Source organism: Rhipicephalus sanguineus, chromosome 4 (assembly GCF_013339695.2).
Source record: "Rhipicephalus sanguineus isolate Rsan-2018 chromosome 4, BIME_Rsan_1.4, whole genome shotgun sequence".
Taxonomy (NCBI): domain Eukaryota; kingdom Metazoa; phylum Arthropoda; class Arachnida; order Ixodida; family Ixodidae; genus Rhipicephalus; species Rhipicephalus sanguineus.
Window position 1 is genome coordinate 77853376 of NC_051179.1, and position 16719 is coordinate 77870094.

Consider the following 16719-nt stretch of genomic DNA (forward strand, 5'->3'; position numbering starts at 1 on the left):
TGTTTTTCTTGGCAATGACAAGAATGCGCCACTGCTGTCACCGGAGTTGACAATGACTTGGCTGCACATAACGACGACAAATAAAAAAAAACATCAGATGGCTGAGCTACATCCTCAAAGAAACATGCCGAAAAATCGGAGGAGTTTGGTTACCACCCAAGAGTAATGCACTTCAAATACTTGGTCTCACAAGTCACGAGGCTTTCCACAGTTCGGTCCTGTTAAGCAGGACCAAAGACGCTCACAAGTGTTCGGTTAGCTCATGCGTGACGCTGTCCACAAGCTGAAGAGGAAGAAATGAATTCATCTTGTGCCCGAGTACTCTCGTTGCCAGGGGATGCTGGCGTTGCAATACCTGCACCATTGCTTGTACTGTATATTGCTATGGCACCGTCTTGCTCAGCAACATTTGTGTGTGCGCAGAAGTCTCTGGATTCCAGGAAGTGAGAGCCATGCCGGAAGAACCCTATGGGACACGAAAGATTCGCGTTTCGCCTCAATACTAAAATTACTTCAGTAAAAGCTAGTGTGACACATATACATATATAAATAAAAACAGCACTGCAAGAAAACCATCAGTTGATTTGCCGCCCTTTAAAGGGGCCCTCCAACACTATTCAACCCCCCATTTTTTACTTGCGGGTTGCGTAGACTGATGGCTGGGGATAATTTTAGCATAAGTCTAAGCACCGATATCAAATTATTTAGTATTTTAATTACGCGTTGAAGTCGCTACATCGCTGCTGACCGCATCAGCGCGTAGTGGCGCTTGCCAGAACTATTGCGGGCGGAAATGACGAAGATGAGCGCTGGCCTATGATTGGATAAATGTAACATTAGAAGTAATAACGGCGTTGCATTAAAGTTGAGATTACTATTGTGTTTCGTTTTTCTTTTCTGTGCTTTTTCAATGAACTCCAAATAGCTGCCATCGCAACAAAAAATATCACTACAACCACAAAGTACGACAGAGGCACTGGTTGCCATTCCGCATCTGTTTTTTTTGTTTTTTTTTTTCCTGCACCGGTTGGATGTCCATATGAAATGCTTGCCCCTCTTCCTTCTTTTTGCGTCTGTACGTTTGCGAGCTGCCTCTTTCCGCATGTGCGGTAGGCTCATGATTGTTGTTGAAACAGTGTAAGTAATCCTCTTCGCTGAATTGTTGTCGCTGCACACTTGTAATTCGTCGGGCTGCACACCGAACAACCCGCGCAGGGGCGACCGTGTTTAACTGCCCATGCAGCTCCACAAATTCCCTTCTCGGAATAAGAGGAGGGAATGACATGGAATGTCGTTGCAAGGAACAGCAGACAAAGCCTCGCCAGCCTCGCTTTGAAGCAGTAGCGCCCGTTCAAGGTCTGACAAGTCAGGTTTCAGGAGCCACATTTGTTACTATGGCAACGACGTCAACAATACGTTGGAAACGAGAAGCAACAATGGTGTGCGAGCTTCCCCTACGTAAGAGCTTTCAGCCCATTTCATTGGAGCGCCATCCGACGTCACAGCAGAGAGTGAAATGTGGTCACGTGAGCCCGCGAAAATCGAGTTGAGGGTAGGCTTTTTTTTCTTGTATTTTGAATTTTCTAAATTGAATAACTTCGTACTGCGTGCCGCCATCGCTGCCGTTCTTGCTGCACTAGTTCGTCCGTACTTCAGACTACGCAATCCACGAGTAAAAAGTGGGGGGTTGAAGAGTGTTAGAGGGCCCCTTTAAAGTCATTCTGCAGAAAAGCGCTATATTTGTGACCTACGTAAATGCATAAGAACGATTATGTATGCAGTGCATGTATACTAAACCATAACCTGTAATTTCCACAGTCCATTAAAAATTGTTTCTCTCAAAAATCCCGGTTCTGAGATACGCATGCACAAAATAAAAATAATAGCACTGAAACAACCAAACAATTGGTCACTTAACTGTTGGCTAAAACCATGTCTCTAAGGATACTCAACTGCATTCATTGTAAAACAGATCACAAAATGAAAGCACTAACAGATGAATTTAGACAGCAAACAAAACTGCCGATTCAGTCCGTAGATGAAGCACGACGTGATTTGGTGTCATTTGAGTACACTGTACGCAGAATGTCAGCAGTGTCACAGAGAATCTCGTTACTACATTCAGTACTGGTGAGGGTGACATACATCACGCTTAAACGAGGAAACCGAGTCACCAATTCAGTCTGCCACCAGAGTCAAATCAACGTCCACCACTTTGTGCAACGTGGGCAGCTGTCGAATTCACGTAGTTGCACCTGTTGTGCCGCACCACGTCACCCCAGAGCAACCAGTTGCAGCAGTCTGGGCAATTGCCACCCACTGGTATGGTCTGATTGGGCTCGCTTTTGAGGAAAAGCCGAGCGAGGCAGCAGAGATGGGAAACGGCGATACATTCGGGGTACGGGCACTCGGCTAGGCTTCTCTTCCGCTCCAGTGGCCCACCGCACACGGCGCATGCCAGTGTTGCGAGGGCACTGTCAAGAGAGTCACGTGTGGCGGGAGCACGAACAGCCTTGACAGGTCCGTATGCGATGGCCATGTGAAGTGGTGGTCTCAAGTCGGGCTGTAACGGTATAGGAGCAATGCAGATCAGTGAATTCTGTTTTGTTTGTTTGCAGTGTCCAAACATCTTAAACCTCTTTAAATATTAAGACTACACCAACATGAACGTATGCAAGTTAAAGGCATACTAATTGCATGCATGTAGTATTTGCACTGCACTACAGAGGACAAATAAAGCAGGCACTCATGTGCACTGAGTGGAGGAAAAGAAACCAGAAAAGCTTTTCTGAGTAGCTGGAAGCAAAGCTAGGCCTATTATGGGTCCAGTGCAAATGCCAACCATTTAGCCTTACTCTCTCAGAGCCAACTCCTTCCTATGTATGAATTCCTAATCTTATGACATTACACGATGCTCTGCTATCCCGGTCTGCATTTCCCTTCTTTTGGCAATCCTCTGTAACCTTAATAGACTATTGGTAATCCTTTCTACTCATTGTGTGTCCTGCCCAGCATTACTGGCCCTTCCTCTTATTTACAACTACATTATATCAGCTGCACCTGTACCATATACAATGGAATTATTTCCGGCCAACGTCCCTTGGGAATAATGCATTTTCATGAATTTAATACAATCAAATGCCTATAATTGGATAATATGACCGTGAAAGTGGATATTGACCAATATATCTGGAAACCCTACGTTCATTCTTCGGTGTACAAGCTCAAACCATGTTCCAACAGGCCACGATATGCACGTTGCAGAGTCGCTGAGAATGGTGGCGACGGCGATGACACATTAGAAGCCAGAGAGAGCCATGGCAGCCGGTGTTCAACAGCAAGCGATGCACTTGAACACTTGGACGCACTTCGTAGCTTTGTCAGGAATGCAGAGCTGAGTGAGCAAACTGCAGCTTCTCTTATTTTTTTAACACGAAAGTGTTTTATGCCGGGGTCCACCAAGACTTCAGTGACGCATTTCCGTCACGGAAATGACGTTGAAAAAATATACACGATCAGGTGGCAAAGAAAAAAAGGTACCGTCAACGGGCATTGAACCCACGACCGCTCGGTCCGCAACAACAGATGCCGGGCACGCTATCCACTGCGCCACGGTCACAGACTCTGGAGTCCTTACAAACGCGCCTTTCATATCTACTACTCTCCCGGTTGGCTGGGTGGTGTTGACCTCTGGGAGTGGTAAGGCTAAAGTAATTCGTCATTGCTGCGGCCTCCGCGACTAGCACCTGCAACGCATTAAGCGCCCGTCCCGTTCGGCGCGTTTTCAATAGAAGTTGAATTTTGTCAATGCCTTAACACACCGCGAGATGGCGATCTTTGCCCAAGCGTAGTAAAAGCGTCGACCTCGCTCATAGCCTCACGCTAATACAAACCAAAAATAGCTCTGCGACGCGCGCCTCCCTCACCTGGCTGTAACACCGCGTTCCACGCTCACACGCTCGCTCCGAGAAAAATCGAGGCCGGGCTACCGAGGCGGCACGACGCACTTTGCGTTTCCCTCTAGTCCGTCCGTGGTGTTCAATCACATTTTAACATGCCGCGGGATGGCGACCAAGTTCTGCGTCTAATATGCGACGCTCTTCTGGCTATCACACCTCGTTCTCTGATTACGCTTTCACCGTTAACTACTACAGCTACCACAACGGTTTGTTTAATCATTTAACATGGACATTAGTCGTAGGGATGGAGATGTACCACCAATCATCAAAGTGGGTGCATACACGTTAAACGGTGCCAGATATCAATATACATTGTGCAAACTCTCTTATATCAATGTACAATAAGCATTCAGTTACTTCTGTAAGGGCACGCTTTACTTTCGTGTTATTCCGATTCCTATGACGGAGGAATCAACCATGTTTTTTTTTTTGTTTTTCAGAAGAATTTATTCCTACACGTTGAAAAGAATAAAGGGCAGCGCAAATTGACCAGTTACTTCAATATTGCTCAATAAAGATGAGTTGCTGACAGAGTATGCATACTTTCTTCCTTTTTTAGCCTCTGGTTAATATGATTTTTTGCATATGTTTCATTTTTCGGATCCCATGAAAAACGTATCAACGAAATTCCACTGTATTTTACAATTCCAACAGAAACGACTGTCAGCCATGCTCCAGCTTCTATGATTGGGACCTCTCTTAAAGGGACCGACAACTGATTTTTCTCGACCCAGTTTTTTACGGCGCGACAGGAAGCTCACCCTTCGTAGCGTTTGTAGCTGCAGTGGTTTATCCGAAAAGCATGTAGTTATTTTATAAGCAGTATTTTTAAATCTGAAAGGCTCCAAACACGCATGGAGGCTTGCTCCAGCAACGCTGAGAATTGATAGTGATACCGCTAGCCCTTGTGAAAGCTGTCGTTGTTCTGCTTTTGCAGGAGTTACTGTAACTATGCTTAACCACCCTTATTTTGAGCTTTCCAACCATTTTTGAAGATAGCGAGCTGTTACAATGAGATGTGTGGCTTTATACATCTTCCCGGTATTTGTACAGCGTTGTGTGTGCCTGCGCCCAAGGTTGCCTGCGCCTGTGTCATGGATGGCTTGTCCCGGCGTCGTTACTCTCTCGATACAGGAGCCAAGCCAAGTAATCGAAAACGTAACTGTGCATATGCACGGCCGCACCGAGTAGCAGCGCGCGTCATTTCTGAGACGAAGTGTAGGTAGCAAAACTATGTTGCTCTAAAATCTTAGCGACCTGGAAACTGCGTGCACAGTTGCATGAGCACGCTGAAAAGTTGCTCAAGACGCGCTGACGAGCATGGGATCATTACGTCACGCGAAGGCAGCGCCACTTTAATGCATACTACTAATGCAGGCCTATATGTACATTATTATGGAGTAATACCTTTTAATATAAAGAAACGAACAATATTTCAATACTAAGAAAAAAATCGTCGACCGCGGACAGCAATCAATGGTCACGTGGCCGTCTTCATCGGTTAATTCATGTTTTTGCCGCCAGAGGCGCCACAGGTCATTTTTCGCGACTTTCAATTAAGAAATAAAAATATAAATCCATATCTCACGAAAAAAACAAGGTTGGTTTGAGTCAGTGCAACGGACAATCTTTACATCAATGGAGTCAACTCATTTCATATTCTGGGCAGTTGTCGGTCCCTTTAAATGCACGAACATGCGAGCTTCGCCGAAACCATCTTATGCGGGGGGAAGGGGGGGCACCTGTAACTGTAGGCATCACAAATATGTTTTTTAACATCTCTCTAATGCTTGGTACTGTATTCCTAACTCTCACTTGCACGCATGTCATCGCCAATTTCACGACGTGTTGATAAAGACCTTTTGTATTTTTCACAAGTTAATTTGTTATCCTCCGAGCTCAAGACCCTTAGGTTACGCCTAAGTACTGGCATAATGCCCTAACAGTACGCCTCTCTCTCCTAAAAGCTATCAGCAAACTCTCAGCGCTGCCTTCATCGCAATAGGACGGATAGGCGGGCTAGCTGGTACTGCATTAGCGAAGAAAGCTGGAGTGCCAGAAAGATGAAAGGCAAACAAAAAGGAGCAGGCACGTAATGCATGTGCTCACGAGCGTGCATAGTGTCTGTTCTCTTTCCTTTGCATTTTGTCCTTCTTGTGCTCTAACTTTTGTGGTGCTGCCTTCAATGACACTGCACGCATTTCGAACATGAACGTTCTGGTCACACTGTACAGTGGGGAGCCCTAGAACCATTTCTGGAACTGCATGCCAAGGATGGAGCCCAGGTATAAAATAGCTGCTTGGGAGTACAGCCCAAGATAGATACAGTGAGCTGCGTCTAAAACTAAGTATGAGTGACTGAGAACGACAGCTTATGAGACATTGCAAAAACCAACGGTTCCTTCACTGGTCACTGAGGTCGATCGCAGGTGTTATGTTGGTGTCGAACACTTTGCAAACCACCGCCATTTGCTTCTATTCATTCACTTCCTTCTTAAGGATCCAAAGGCATTGCACCGGAGGGAGGCTCAGTTCCATGTGAGAGGAGCAATTGTAAAAAACAGAAAAAACAGCAAATAAATGCAGAGAAGCATCGTACGAAAAAGAGTATGTGCAGCCACAATCCTTATAGCTATGACATATAATATGTGCTGGACATGTACTGCTAAGAGCAAGATTATCATGATCAATAAAACCCTCACTCATTCTGCAGTGATCTGCGCCAACCATATTTGCAACATGATAGTCAGTACGGGTCATACAGTGCATTACTGTGCAGCCTCTTGAGATTTCCAACATTGTGTCAGCTGCTGACATGACTAATTAATCTGCAGCTGCCATTACATGACAAGGCTATGCTCATGATCATGCATAATCCAGTCACCATGCTTTTGGTGAGGCACTTATTCACAGGGTATAGTATTGTGCACATGCCAAAGAAGTTGTAGTGGCGAAGGCTTTTAAGCAAGCTGTGGCACAGATCAAGGAAGAGATTGCTGCGGACGACTATAAAAACCAAGATGGCTATCTGGGAAGCATGCATATGTACAATGTCGTGCGCTGCCAGGGCTACCATGTGACTTCGCGTTATTGATATGCATATTTGTTTGTAGCTTCTGTGGCTGATTTTGCATGCTTGCAGCTCTGTACTTGCACGTTGAAGGGTCTGCACTGTTTTCTATTAAACCCTATTCCATTTTGTGCACCTTTTCTTGTTGCTTGTGAGGTTGCACTTGCATACCTTTCAACAATGCCAGGTCACTTCAAGCTGAGTGACGCCTATGTGCCAGAATTTGGTCAGTCGAACCTGTGCACAAGTGTTTTTGCACTCACCTTAAAGTCAAGCTGATAGTCTTCCATGAGCCATTGTATTGTAAGTGGCAGTCTGACCCATGGGACGGCCCTTAGCATATGAGAGACCACCCTGAATGCATATGCGAAACGGCTTTCTGTACGAAGCTTCTTTCCAACGTGGCTGAGGCGGCGAGATCGGTCTGGGTGCTGCCAAGCCCATTCAAACTGCAGTTTAGGAAAAAAAACACAATGTGCAATTTGCAGTGAGGTCATCCATAAAGATAATTAGCTGCAGCATTGCTCTTTGCATGCCTTAGTTTTGTAAGTGCATGTTGGTTATTGGCATATAGAAATACGTCCTATGTGATAGAAAAAAGCACTCAGACGTAGATTTGATGATAAATTTACGTTGAAGTGCTCAGTCAATATGGAGCGTTCCTTTCTTTTCTATCTTCTAAGAGGTGTAGTGCTCCCGGAGAGAAATGCAACAATTTAGGGCTAAGCAATGCACACACTTTACTTTCCACTGTCTGCAGTTTGTGTTGTAGCAATGTAATTTCAACTCTAGCATTGAGATCAGAGCCAAGGTTAGCTTTAGCGGCCTGATTCGTAACAGCATGGCGCCGTTACATCGAGCAATTGCGCGTACCCGTCTTTGTACTAAATCTTGTGGTGTTGCATTTGAATCAGTGAGTACTGTGCCAGATTATACATGCTAAACAAACGAGATATTTCAGACGCAAACATTGAGAGAAATATGGTGTCCACAACTGAAGAACAGTAAGCTATGTAGAAACCTTTATAATGTTATATCCCACGGTTGTTTCAAAAAAAAAGAAAGCTTCAATTAGGCATTGAGTGCCAATCTCATTTGTAGCTTGTACAGACTTATGAATGTGTATTATGGTCAATGTTGCTTTGTAGACGCGCACACTTTTGGATTTCACCATAATGCTACATGTACAGTCTGTGAGAAAATGCAGATGACGTAAAGAGACGTACTCGCAGGGCAGATATCTCATTTGGGAAACCGTGTACAATCAATGCCATGTCCCTGAAATGATAGAAATGCAACATCATTAGTTACTAGAACTTTCATGACCTCCTGTTCATTCACTATTCGTATTGTAGTAACAAGTTTTTCATTTTCATTCGCAGAAACGAAACGAAGCTTGAAACAGCTAGTGTTCACAAGCTATGCAGTTACGTAGCACTAAACAAGATTCTGTGACAATTAACTGACGAGGTAATAGGATTATGAGCAACGTGAATGACATAGTGTAGCTCTTAAACTGTATTAATTGCTGCCTTTACGTTACGATACCTGTTAGATGTTAGTCTCCAAAGAATGCAGACATTCTAATAAATTAAAAGTGACCACCAAGTCGATTGGCTTTAGTGGCATCTTGAAAGAGCAAGCATTATATGACCTGATGTAGCATGTTACAATATCTGTGCCACTCTTAGGAAGAATATTCTAAAGTTTAATCACGCGCTGTTAAAGTTGCATTATTCAACTGCTATAGAACTGTCACTTTTGCCTTAAGGAAATAGATTGAACGTGACAGCGATGCTTAGTGCAGAAAGTCTCTCTGCTGGTAAGATGAACACAGGGTATATGCCACTATCGTTTTTGGTGCTACTCTTAGATCGCGATCGAAAGTGCCGTGTGACACCGGTATTGACACCGGATGAGAAATAGAATAGCACCCACGTTTGTGATCACGAGTATAAGCGAAGGCAGTTTTCCTGAGAAGCCTCGAAATTAAATGGCACGTTAACTTCGCCGGGTCCCATCCAGTGAGCGCATATGCCATCACGTGGCTTACGCGTTTACGCCACGTAGCCAAAACACGTGCCGACTCGAGCAACATCAAAAGCGAAGTTACTGACCGTGGTCGTCAGGATCACGGTCAGATTATGCCATACATCGGCAAAGGACTTTGGAAAATTTTCGCGATACACGATCTCACCATGGTCCTTTACGGCTGGTGCGCCACGCTCCTCCGGCTTTGAATCCCTTATTGTGCTGCTTAATACGTCGATTTGGGTCCACCGTGAATCCAATGTAAGTGTGCCCCTTGTACTTGGGATTGGTGCAGTAGAGCAGGTAGCAACCGTAAAACTGCTCCACCTGCATGCCACGCAGGCTTTTGCATACACGTTTGAAGACAAAAACGTTGTTGGAAGCGATCTGTGCTGCTCGGTGATGTTTGTCGACAGTTATAATTCCGAAAGCAGCATTGGAGAAGTTTACTTATCTTCACGACGTTGCATACTTGCGCTTCGTATTTCAATTTAATCTACCCGCCTCGCCACTGGCCTCGCATTTTGACGGACGTCAACATAGAGCTTCCTATGGACGTCGCCATTCGAGATAGCTTCAGTTTTAGTTTCTCTTTCAGGTAACCATTTCGAATAATTCACAAAAATGAGGTAGTATTAAAGTGTGGCAACTAAAACGCGCTAAGTTGACTGTTGTAGCGGCTTGCAAAGTAACTAACGTCAAAACTTGTTCATTGATTTCTATATTGTACTTTTCTTCGTAAGCGCAGTTGAGGTGGGCGCGTGCGAACGCGACGCTCGCGCAACAGTTCCGACCCTGCAGCCCTCCGCGTTCCATCACAGAGGAACAAGTTCCATTGCCTTTCTGTCAAAACGCGTGGGTCGCCCTGCTTCCATCGGTGCGTTCCATCGCGTCGCTGTTCACACCGCCGAAAGCAACGCACTTCTTGGAGGCGATTGTGAGTTATAAGCTTATAACTAGTGTTCTCAGAACTCGCGTGGTTAGTTCTTGTGCGCGCGTGTGACCTTTTAACGGGGGTGCCCAGGAGGGTAGCGTACGACGCATGCGCATTGGCGACAAACGCTAACGCAAAGCTTTGCGTACCTTATTCAAAAACACTCTATTCTCCTGCCCAAAGGTCGAAGCGTCCACCGAAACCATGGCGAGTGGATCTGGAGACATGCCCGATCTTGCCAAGTGCCGCAACGTATCCCTGTTGCTGGATGCGCTGGAACTGCGCGGAGACGACGAAGACGTCAGGCGGGTCTTCCTCCAGCCTAGCAGGGAGCGCATGGAACTGCTCCGTTGGGTGCTCATCAGCGCGGACCCCTCCAAGGCGAGCATGGGCTACATCAGCCTACCTACGGAAGAGAACGAGCTCTGCCAGTGCCTCGTAAACGTTCTCATGCAGCTCAACTGCCTGCCCGACGACAAGTACGTACCCGTAAAACCAACGTGTCACTTTGTCGCTTAGAAAGCTGGCCATGTTGTTATAGGTTCATCTTCGGGACACAAGAGAAAGGGTGAGACAGACAAGCGAATGTTTGGCTACGCTTCTCCATCTTACAGTTCTTTGTGTCCCGTCCTGTAGCGCCGTTTGATCACGACTTGTTATCAGCGTTTCACGTGAGGCGACACCATCTAGTCCATGTGGATCCTGTTAGCTTAGCACATTCTAGTTAGGCACTATACTCGTGGACAACTTTTCTTGGCAATGAAGCGAAGGCTACAGAGCCACAATGCACGTATCCCACCGCTAATGAAGGTAGTCCAACAATTGCGTCCGTATTTTCTGCGTGAGATATATAAAATACTCCTCCACTTTCTACATGTAGCTTTTTGAGACGGAACGCAGCACACACAAGCGAGATATTTGTATTTCTTTTATTTTATGCGTTGTCACTTTGCGTTTATGCGTGCGTGAAAAAGTCGCGCCTTTTGCCCGTACCTCAGACGCTAAGCAGCGTTTGCGTCGAAATGCAACGCTAGCCATCACTTCCCACGGCGTTATGAGGCGCGCGCCAAACCGGACTACTTCGCGTAGCAGTACATGTGCAGACGCTCCGCCCTCGTAGCTTTCCCTTCATTGCCAAGTGGTGAGGATGATGCTCGGTGGAGAGGATGGGCCAATGGGAGGTGCGCCTGGAGTGGCGAGGGAGATGCTCGGCGGAAAGCGCGTCAGAACGCAGGTGTCTGCTAGGAGTAAGCTCAGAGATGGGGTATAAATACAGTTGCCGGTTCTTTGGGTTCGCTCTTACAGGATGGTCACGACTGCTCGCACTTCGCAACCCATAGCCGAATAAAGATCAGTGATACAACACAGGAATACCTAGCAAATGATTGCAAAACATTTAGAAAGACTTCCAAAAACAGAAAGGCAATAGCCTGACGAGGGTGCGAAACGGCATCGACTTCGCTTTTTTGACGGCTTCGATGGAATGGAGCTGGATGCATTTTTTCCCTTTCTTTACGGAGCTTTTTTTTTCTATGCCTATACATTTTCTCGCACATATACGATCTTGCAGGTACGAGGACTTTGTTCGTGGAACGTGCGACAGCGAGGAGCAGCTGCAGTTGTGGATTAAGCTTCTCAAGACTGCTGAATGGGCACAAGACAAGCACTAGCTGATCCACATTTTTTCTTTCTTTTCTCAACTACTTCACATATATTTGGCCTGAAATCATAATTAGGGTAATTGGAAAAAAAATGCTAATTAAGTGGTGATACTGAAGCATACAAAGGGAAGCTCAATGTCAGAAGGAAGCGGACGACCCCGCTGCTGTTCTTGGATGGTGCGACGTGCGTGCCGTGGTGTGCACTTAGAATAAATATTAGGACATTGAAGAAAAAAAAAAAAAAACTGCTGCCGTGCATGGGCACAACCTTGTAAAACTTAAGCACAAAAATAAAATGCAAACGGAACCGTGTCGCCTGTGCCAATCGTTTTGATAAACTCCACCCTTATGATAGGCTCTCTTTGTGTTGCATACTACACTCGTAAGAAAAAAAGTATGTGTGGCTCTTTTCGGTGAGTCCCGACTCGCCACGTATATGACTCTCTTCAAAGGGACTCGTGAACTCTCTTTTAGGACTCGCGACTCTCCGAAGAGAGTATATAATGATCCCCAAAGAGAGTCCACGTGTCTTTTTGTCTTTAAAGAGTCTTATGCGCGAGTCCTTGGCTCTTTTTGTGAGTTCCGACATGCCACGTATACGACTCTCTTTAAAAAAATTGGCCGCGTATCTGCGTGCTTCGCTGCAAATGTCGTGTAAAGACGATAGAAGAGGCGCTGTGTGAGATATGGACGCCATCTGGCAATACGTCGGGAAACATGAGTGCTGTGTTGCGTGCTGGTAGTCCCGGCGCAGCAGCAGGCGAAGACCGGCGGTGACCAACGCGACCGGCGGGGACGCCAGCCAGCCCGAAAACACGGTTTCGCGCGAAGCGCTGAGGCAGAGAAACGTCCGCACTCAACGAGTACTCTCCACACACTCTTTTATTTACACGTCGCCTGGGGGCCTGGGTAAAACAGGAACGCCAGAGCAGCGCCCACAACCGGCAGCCTGAAGGCCGCCCACAACGCTGCTTTTTCATTTTTTAAATATTTTTTTTCACCTTCTTGGCCTTCTCAAAACTAAAGTTTTTCAACACCAACCCATGGCATTCGTACAGTGCAATACAGAACCGAAACCGAAACACAACAATGAGCTCGTGCGAAGGGCACGGAGGAAGGCAAATTTCAGCGCAGTCGCATTTTCAGCTTTGTTGAAACAGCGCTCACTAGACGACGACGAAGTAAAAGAAGGCACACGACAGGCAGCGCCTGTCCTGTGCCTTCTTTTACTTCGTCGTCGTCTAGTGAGCGCTGTTTCAACAAAGATGAACGCATACCAACTCGCTCAAGCTTCCATTCTTTTGCATTTTCAGCGCAGCTTAAGAAACTAGGGTCCTTAAAATTACGTATGTATGCATTTTCTATTAAAGGAACACGCCACCTAATACTTACCTAGTGATGTTGCACCTCAGATATGCATGATATTTACTTTTTGATCGACAACGTTCACAAGTATGAACAGCCATACCAGTTCAAGACGGCTGGCCCTTGGGCAAGTGGTTCAACTTTGGCCGAGTGGCTGAATCGAGGGACGTGCCGACAAACAGAAAGACAGAAAGACAGACCAAAATTTCTGCGTTTAAGTTCCCCAAGAAAGACTATCGTCTTTAAAAGACGCGCGAACTCTCTTTGGGGATCATATATACTCTCGTTGGACAATCGTGGGACTTAAAAGCGAGTTAACGCGTCTATTTCAAGAGAGTCGCACACGTGCAAGGTCAGGACTGACCAAAAAAAGTAACACACATACCCTTTTTATTTTCTTAGAGTATAGGACCGCACAAAATAGCGACCTTTCCATATATTTATTTATTTATTTTCGATACTGTCGACCCCATTTCTGGAGTCATTACAGAGATCATAATGTACACGATATTCATACATAAAGAATAACATTCTAAGTAACATAAGAGACACTATCGGTAAGCAACAAAAAAACTACAAGGAACAATGAATTCGTTATACAATGAAAATCAGCAAGAAAATATTTGTACCAAAATTTGTCTATAATACACTGTTACAAAACCTTTATATATCTAACGCATTTTCAAAATCGGCACACCCATCATTATAAATGCGTCATGCAAACTGTCCCACATTTTATTTGCGTAAGGAAACAAAAAAAAAGGCTAAGTAAGGTCGATGGAAGCAAAGAATAATAGCCACCACTGGCGGTATGCGTCGCCCAGGTTGACGCCATCGATTTATCTTGAAAAGCGAGGTCGAGGACACGGAACCTTACCCGCTATTTGAGGTGCTTGGTTGATGACGATAGTCAGTAGGAGTGGCCGACGTTTCTAGAATTTATGTTCTCATTTCAATACTTCTTATATCGCGCGATAGCGGTTACCGACACAGGAGGTGGCGGCAGCGGACAACTACCCCACGGTCATTGTGGTCTGATAACACGCTTCGCGCTAAAACTGGCATAACATTGCGGAGCCCTCACCTGCTGGCCGCCTTCAGCAACCGGATCAACACCTCATTATTCCTCAGGGCTTACCCACGACAGCCATGGAAATCCGAGGAGAAACCAGGAGACGATGACGATGACACCTATACAGTTTTACATGACCCACAACCAGAGATTGGCCAAAAATTGAGTAATGGGAGGTCTGTTCTATTGAAGGTCGCCGTCATCATTATCCTTTTGAAGGGCTCACTTGCCAGAGCCTCCAGAACTCTTTGCCTGCGTACAGGCAAATAACCGAAAAACAACTGGCATGACATTGCGGAGCCCTCACCTGCTGGTCGCCTTCAGCAACAGGATCATACCCTGATCGTTGCTCAGGGCTTACGCATCGCTGCCATCAATGTCCCCCAGCGAAACAAAAGATCATGGTGATGGTGACGACACCAACACGGATTTTCATGACCCACAACCGGAGATTCCCCGAAAAGCAGGTAGTGTGGCTTCTTTTTATTGAAGGTCGCCGTCAGCATCATCCTTGAGGAGGGCTTACATGCCGGCACCTTAAAAACACTTCGCCGGAGGAGATACAAATCAGCGAAAAAAAAATGCAAAATTGCGGGGAACCCTCACCTTCCAATCGCCTTCAGCTACGGAGGTCAACCCCTCACAGCTCCTCAGAGCTTACCCACCGCAGCTATTGAAAGCCCCCACCGCACCCGTCTGCCGGCTCTGAGGTGAGGAGCCAGACACAGACGGGCCGGGTTCCGGCCCTGGCCTGAACAGGCCAACCCGGGCACTATCCCACAATTCCACCCGCGATCCTGTGTCAGAATCAACGGATGTCCCACCACCAAATCCAAGTGTCTTAGACACTCGAACACGATGTTGGTGCTTGCTATAGGATATTGGGACTATATATACCTGCTGAATCTTACTGGGTCTGCACTCTGGGCTGCGGTATAGTACCTAGACAGCGTGAAACATCAACCTGTAGTAGTATAAGACCTCAGGATGAAGTTCTTTACTGGGTTATTCGATAAACAAGTCGTAAGACTCGTGCTCGATGCATGTCTAGGAGAGCTCATCGCTGATACAGCGGTGGACTGGCCTAGCGATCTGCGAATGAGCTACACTGAATCCGTTAGCAGTCAGCGATAACGGGAGCATTGACTCCAATGCACCAACGTGCTATAGAGTATAGCCAGAGAACTTTCGAAGTCCGTCGGGACACCTTCCTGCGTCGTCGTGATATTGTGGGACGGCATGGGCCACAGGGTGCCAGGGTGGCAAGGAGTGCCGGTGATTCGAGAATGAATTCATCGCTCACCAGCTCACGAATTACGCACGAAATGCGTAAAACGGTGGCAGCAGTATCGAGCGTATCGGTGCCTTACAAGACGTGGATGGCGACTTGTGGTGGAGACACGCTGGCTCGAACGGTCGTTCGAATTCGGAGTGTGTCCTGTCAATTGCCAGTAGTGATGATAATGATGATGCTCCTGGGATTATTGGCACCTACCCACTCAGGGGGATCGGCCAAGAGTCGGGCGGATCATGCCAGTCGGTGCCCACACTACTGAAGGTCACCGTCGTCATCCTTCAGTAGGGTTTACATGTTAGCGCCTTCCAAGTTGGCCTTCGATGAATCGGCAAATTACCGAAAAAAAAACAGGCATAACTGCGTCGGATCCTGACTTTCCTGTCGCCATCAGCAATCGCATCAAGCCATATGGTCGTTCCGCGGGTCTTACCCATTGCAGCCATCGAAAGCACCCAACGAAACCAGATGATGATGATTAGGACGACACTTATACAGCTTTACATGAACCACAACCGCGAATTGGAAGGAAAGCGGGTATTGGGCGGTTTGTTCTATTGAAGAGACAGAATGTTGCTCGAGAACATCATCCTTCAGTAGGGCTCACATATCAGTGCTTTCAAAACTCTTCATCGCTGAACAGGCAAATTACCAAAAAAAAACACTGGTGTAATTCTGCGGAGCTTTCACCTTCTGGTCGCCTTCAGCACTAGGATCAAATCATGATCGTTTCAGGACTTGCTTCCCACAGACATCAAAAGTCCCCAACGAAACCAGAAGACAATGATGCGGACGACGACACCCATCCAGTTTTAGATTACCACAACCGGGGATTGGCGGAAAAGCGGGTAGTTGGTTCTCTCCTCTATCAAAGGTTGCCTTTGGCTTCGTCCTTCACTAGGGGTCGCATGCCAGCGCGCTGAAAACTCTTCATCTGCGAACATGCAAATTAGCTTAAGAAACTGGCAAATCTCAGCAGAATCCTCACTTGCTGGCCGCCTTCACTAAATGGATCAACATTTCATTATTGCTCAGGGCTTACTCACCGCAGTATTAGAAATCCTCCTGAAAAAGCAGAATAAGATGACGGCGACCCCCATTAAGATTTACATCACCCAAAACCGGGGATTTCCCGAAAAATGGGTAGTGGGAGGTCTGTTATATTGAAGGTCGCCGACATCATCATCCTTCAGTAGGTCTCACATGCCAGAGCCTTGAAAACTCTTTGCCTGTGTCGAGGCAAATAACTGAAAAATAACTGGTATGACATTGCGGAGCCGTTACCTGCTGGTCACCTTCAGCAACAGGATTATACCCTGATAGTTGCTCAGCT

The 16719-nt window shown here is 46.4% G+C and overlaps 2 protein-coding genes across 2 annotated transcripts; one reads left to right on the plus strand and one right to left on the minus strand.

The window, feature by feature from the left end:
• Nucleotides 1-1712: 1712 nt before the first annotated feature.
• LOC119390275 (structure-specific endonuclease subunit slx1) lies at nucleotides 1713-9562 on the minus strand. Its single transcript, XM_037657853.2, has 4 exons — nucleotides 9227-9562; nucleotides 8256-8307; nucleotides 7293-7478; nucleotides 1713-2563 (listed from the first exon to the last, which is right to left on the minus strand). Exons 1-4 carry the CDS (start codon nucleotides 9391-9393, stop codon nucleotides 2201-2203), a joined length of 768 nt encoding a protein of 255 aa, XP_037513781.1. The 5' UTR covers nucleotides 9394-9562; the 3' UTR covers nucleotides 1713-2200.
• A 252-nt stretch (nucleotides 9563-9814) lies between these two features.
• On the plus strand, nucleotides 9815-11956 carry LOC119390276 (uncharacterized). The gene is made up of 3 exons (XM_049414711.1): nucleotides 9815-9997; nucleotides 10178-10473; nucleotides 11565-11956. The coding sequence occupies exons 2-3, from the start codon at nucleotides 10199-10201 to the stop codon at nucleotides 11662-11664; spliced, it is 375 nt and encodes a 124-aa protein (XP_049270668.1). The 5' UTR covers nucleotides 9815-9997; nucleotides 10178-10198; the 3' UTR covers nucleotides 11665-11956.
• Nucleotides 11957-16719: the final 4763 nt, after the last annotated feature.

What these genes read in the sequence shown, in the direction of transcription:
- LOC119390275 (XM_037657853.2), bottom strand. Translation starts at nt 9,393, where the DNA reads ATGCAGGTGGAGCAGTTTTACGGTTGCTACCTGCTCTACTGCACCAAT. An exon ending in ATGAGATATCTGCCCTGCGA is followed by an intron (nt 7,479 to 8,255) that starts GTACGTCTCTTT and finishes CCTAAACTGCAG; the next exon opens with TTTGAATGGGCTTGGCAGCA. An exon ending in ACTATCAGCTTGACTTTAAG is followed by an intron (nt 2,564 to 7,292) that starts GTGAGTGCAAAA and finishes ATACCGTTACAG; the next exon opens with CCCGACTTGAGACCACCACT.
- LOC119390276 (XM_049414711.1), top strand. Translation starts at nt 10,199, where the DNA reads ATGGCGAGTGGATCTGGAGACATGCCCGATCTTGCCAAGTGCCGCAAC. An exon ending in AACTGCCTGCCCGACGACAA is followed by an intron (nt 10,474 to 11,564) that starts GTACGTACCCGT and finishes ACGATCTTGCAG; the next exon opens with GTACGAGGACTTTGTTCGTG.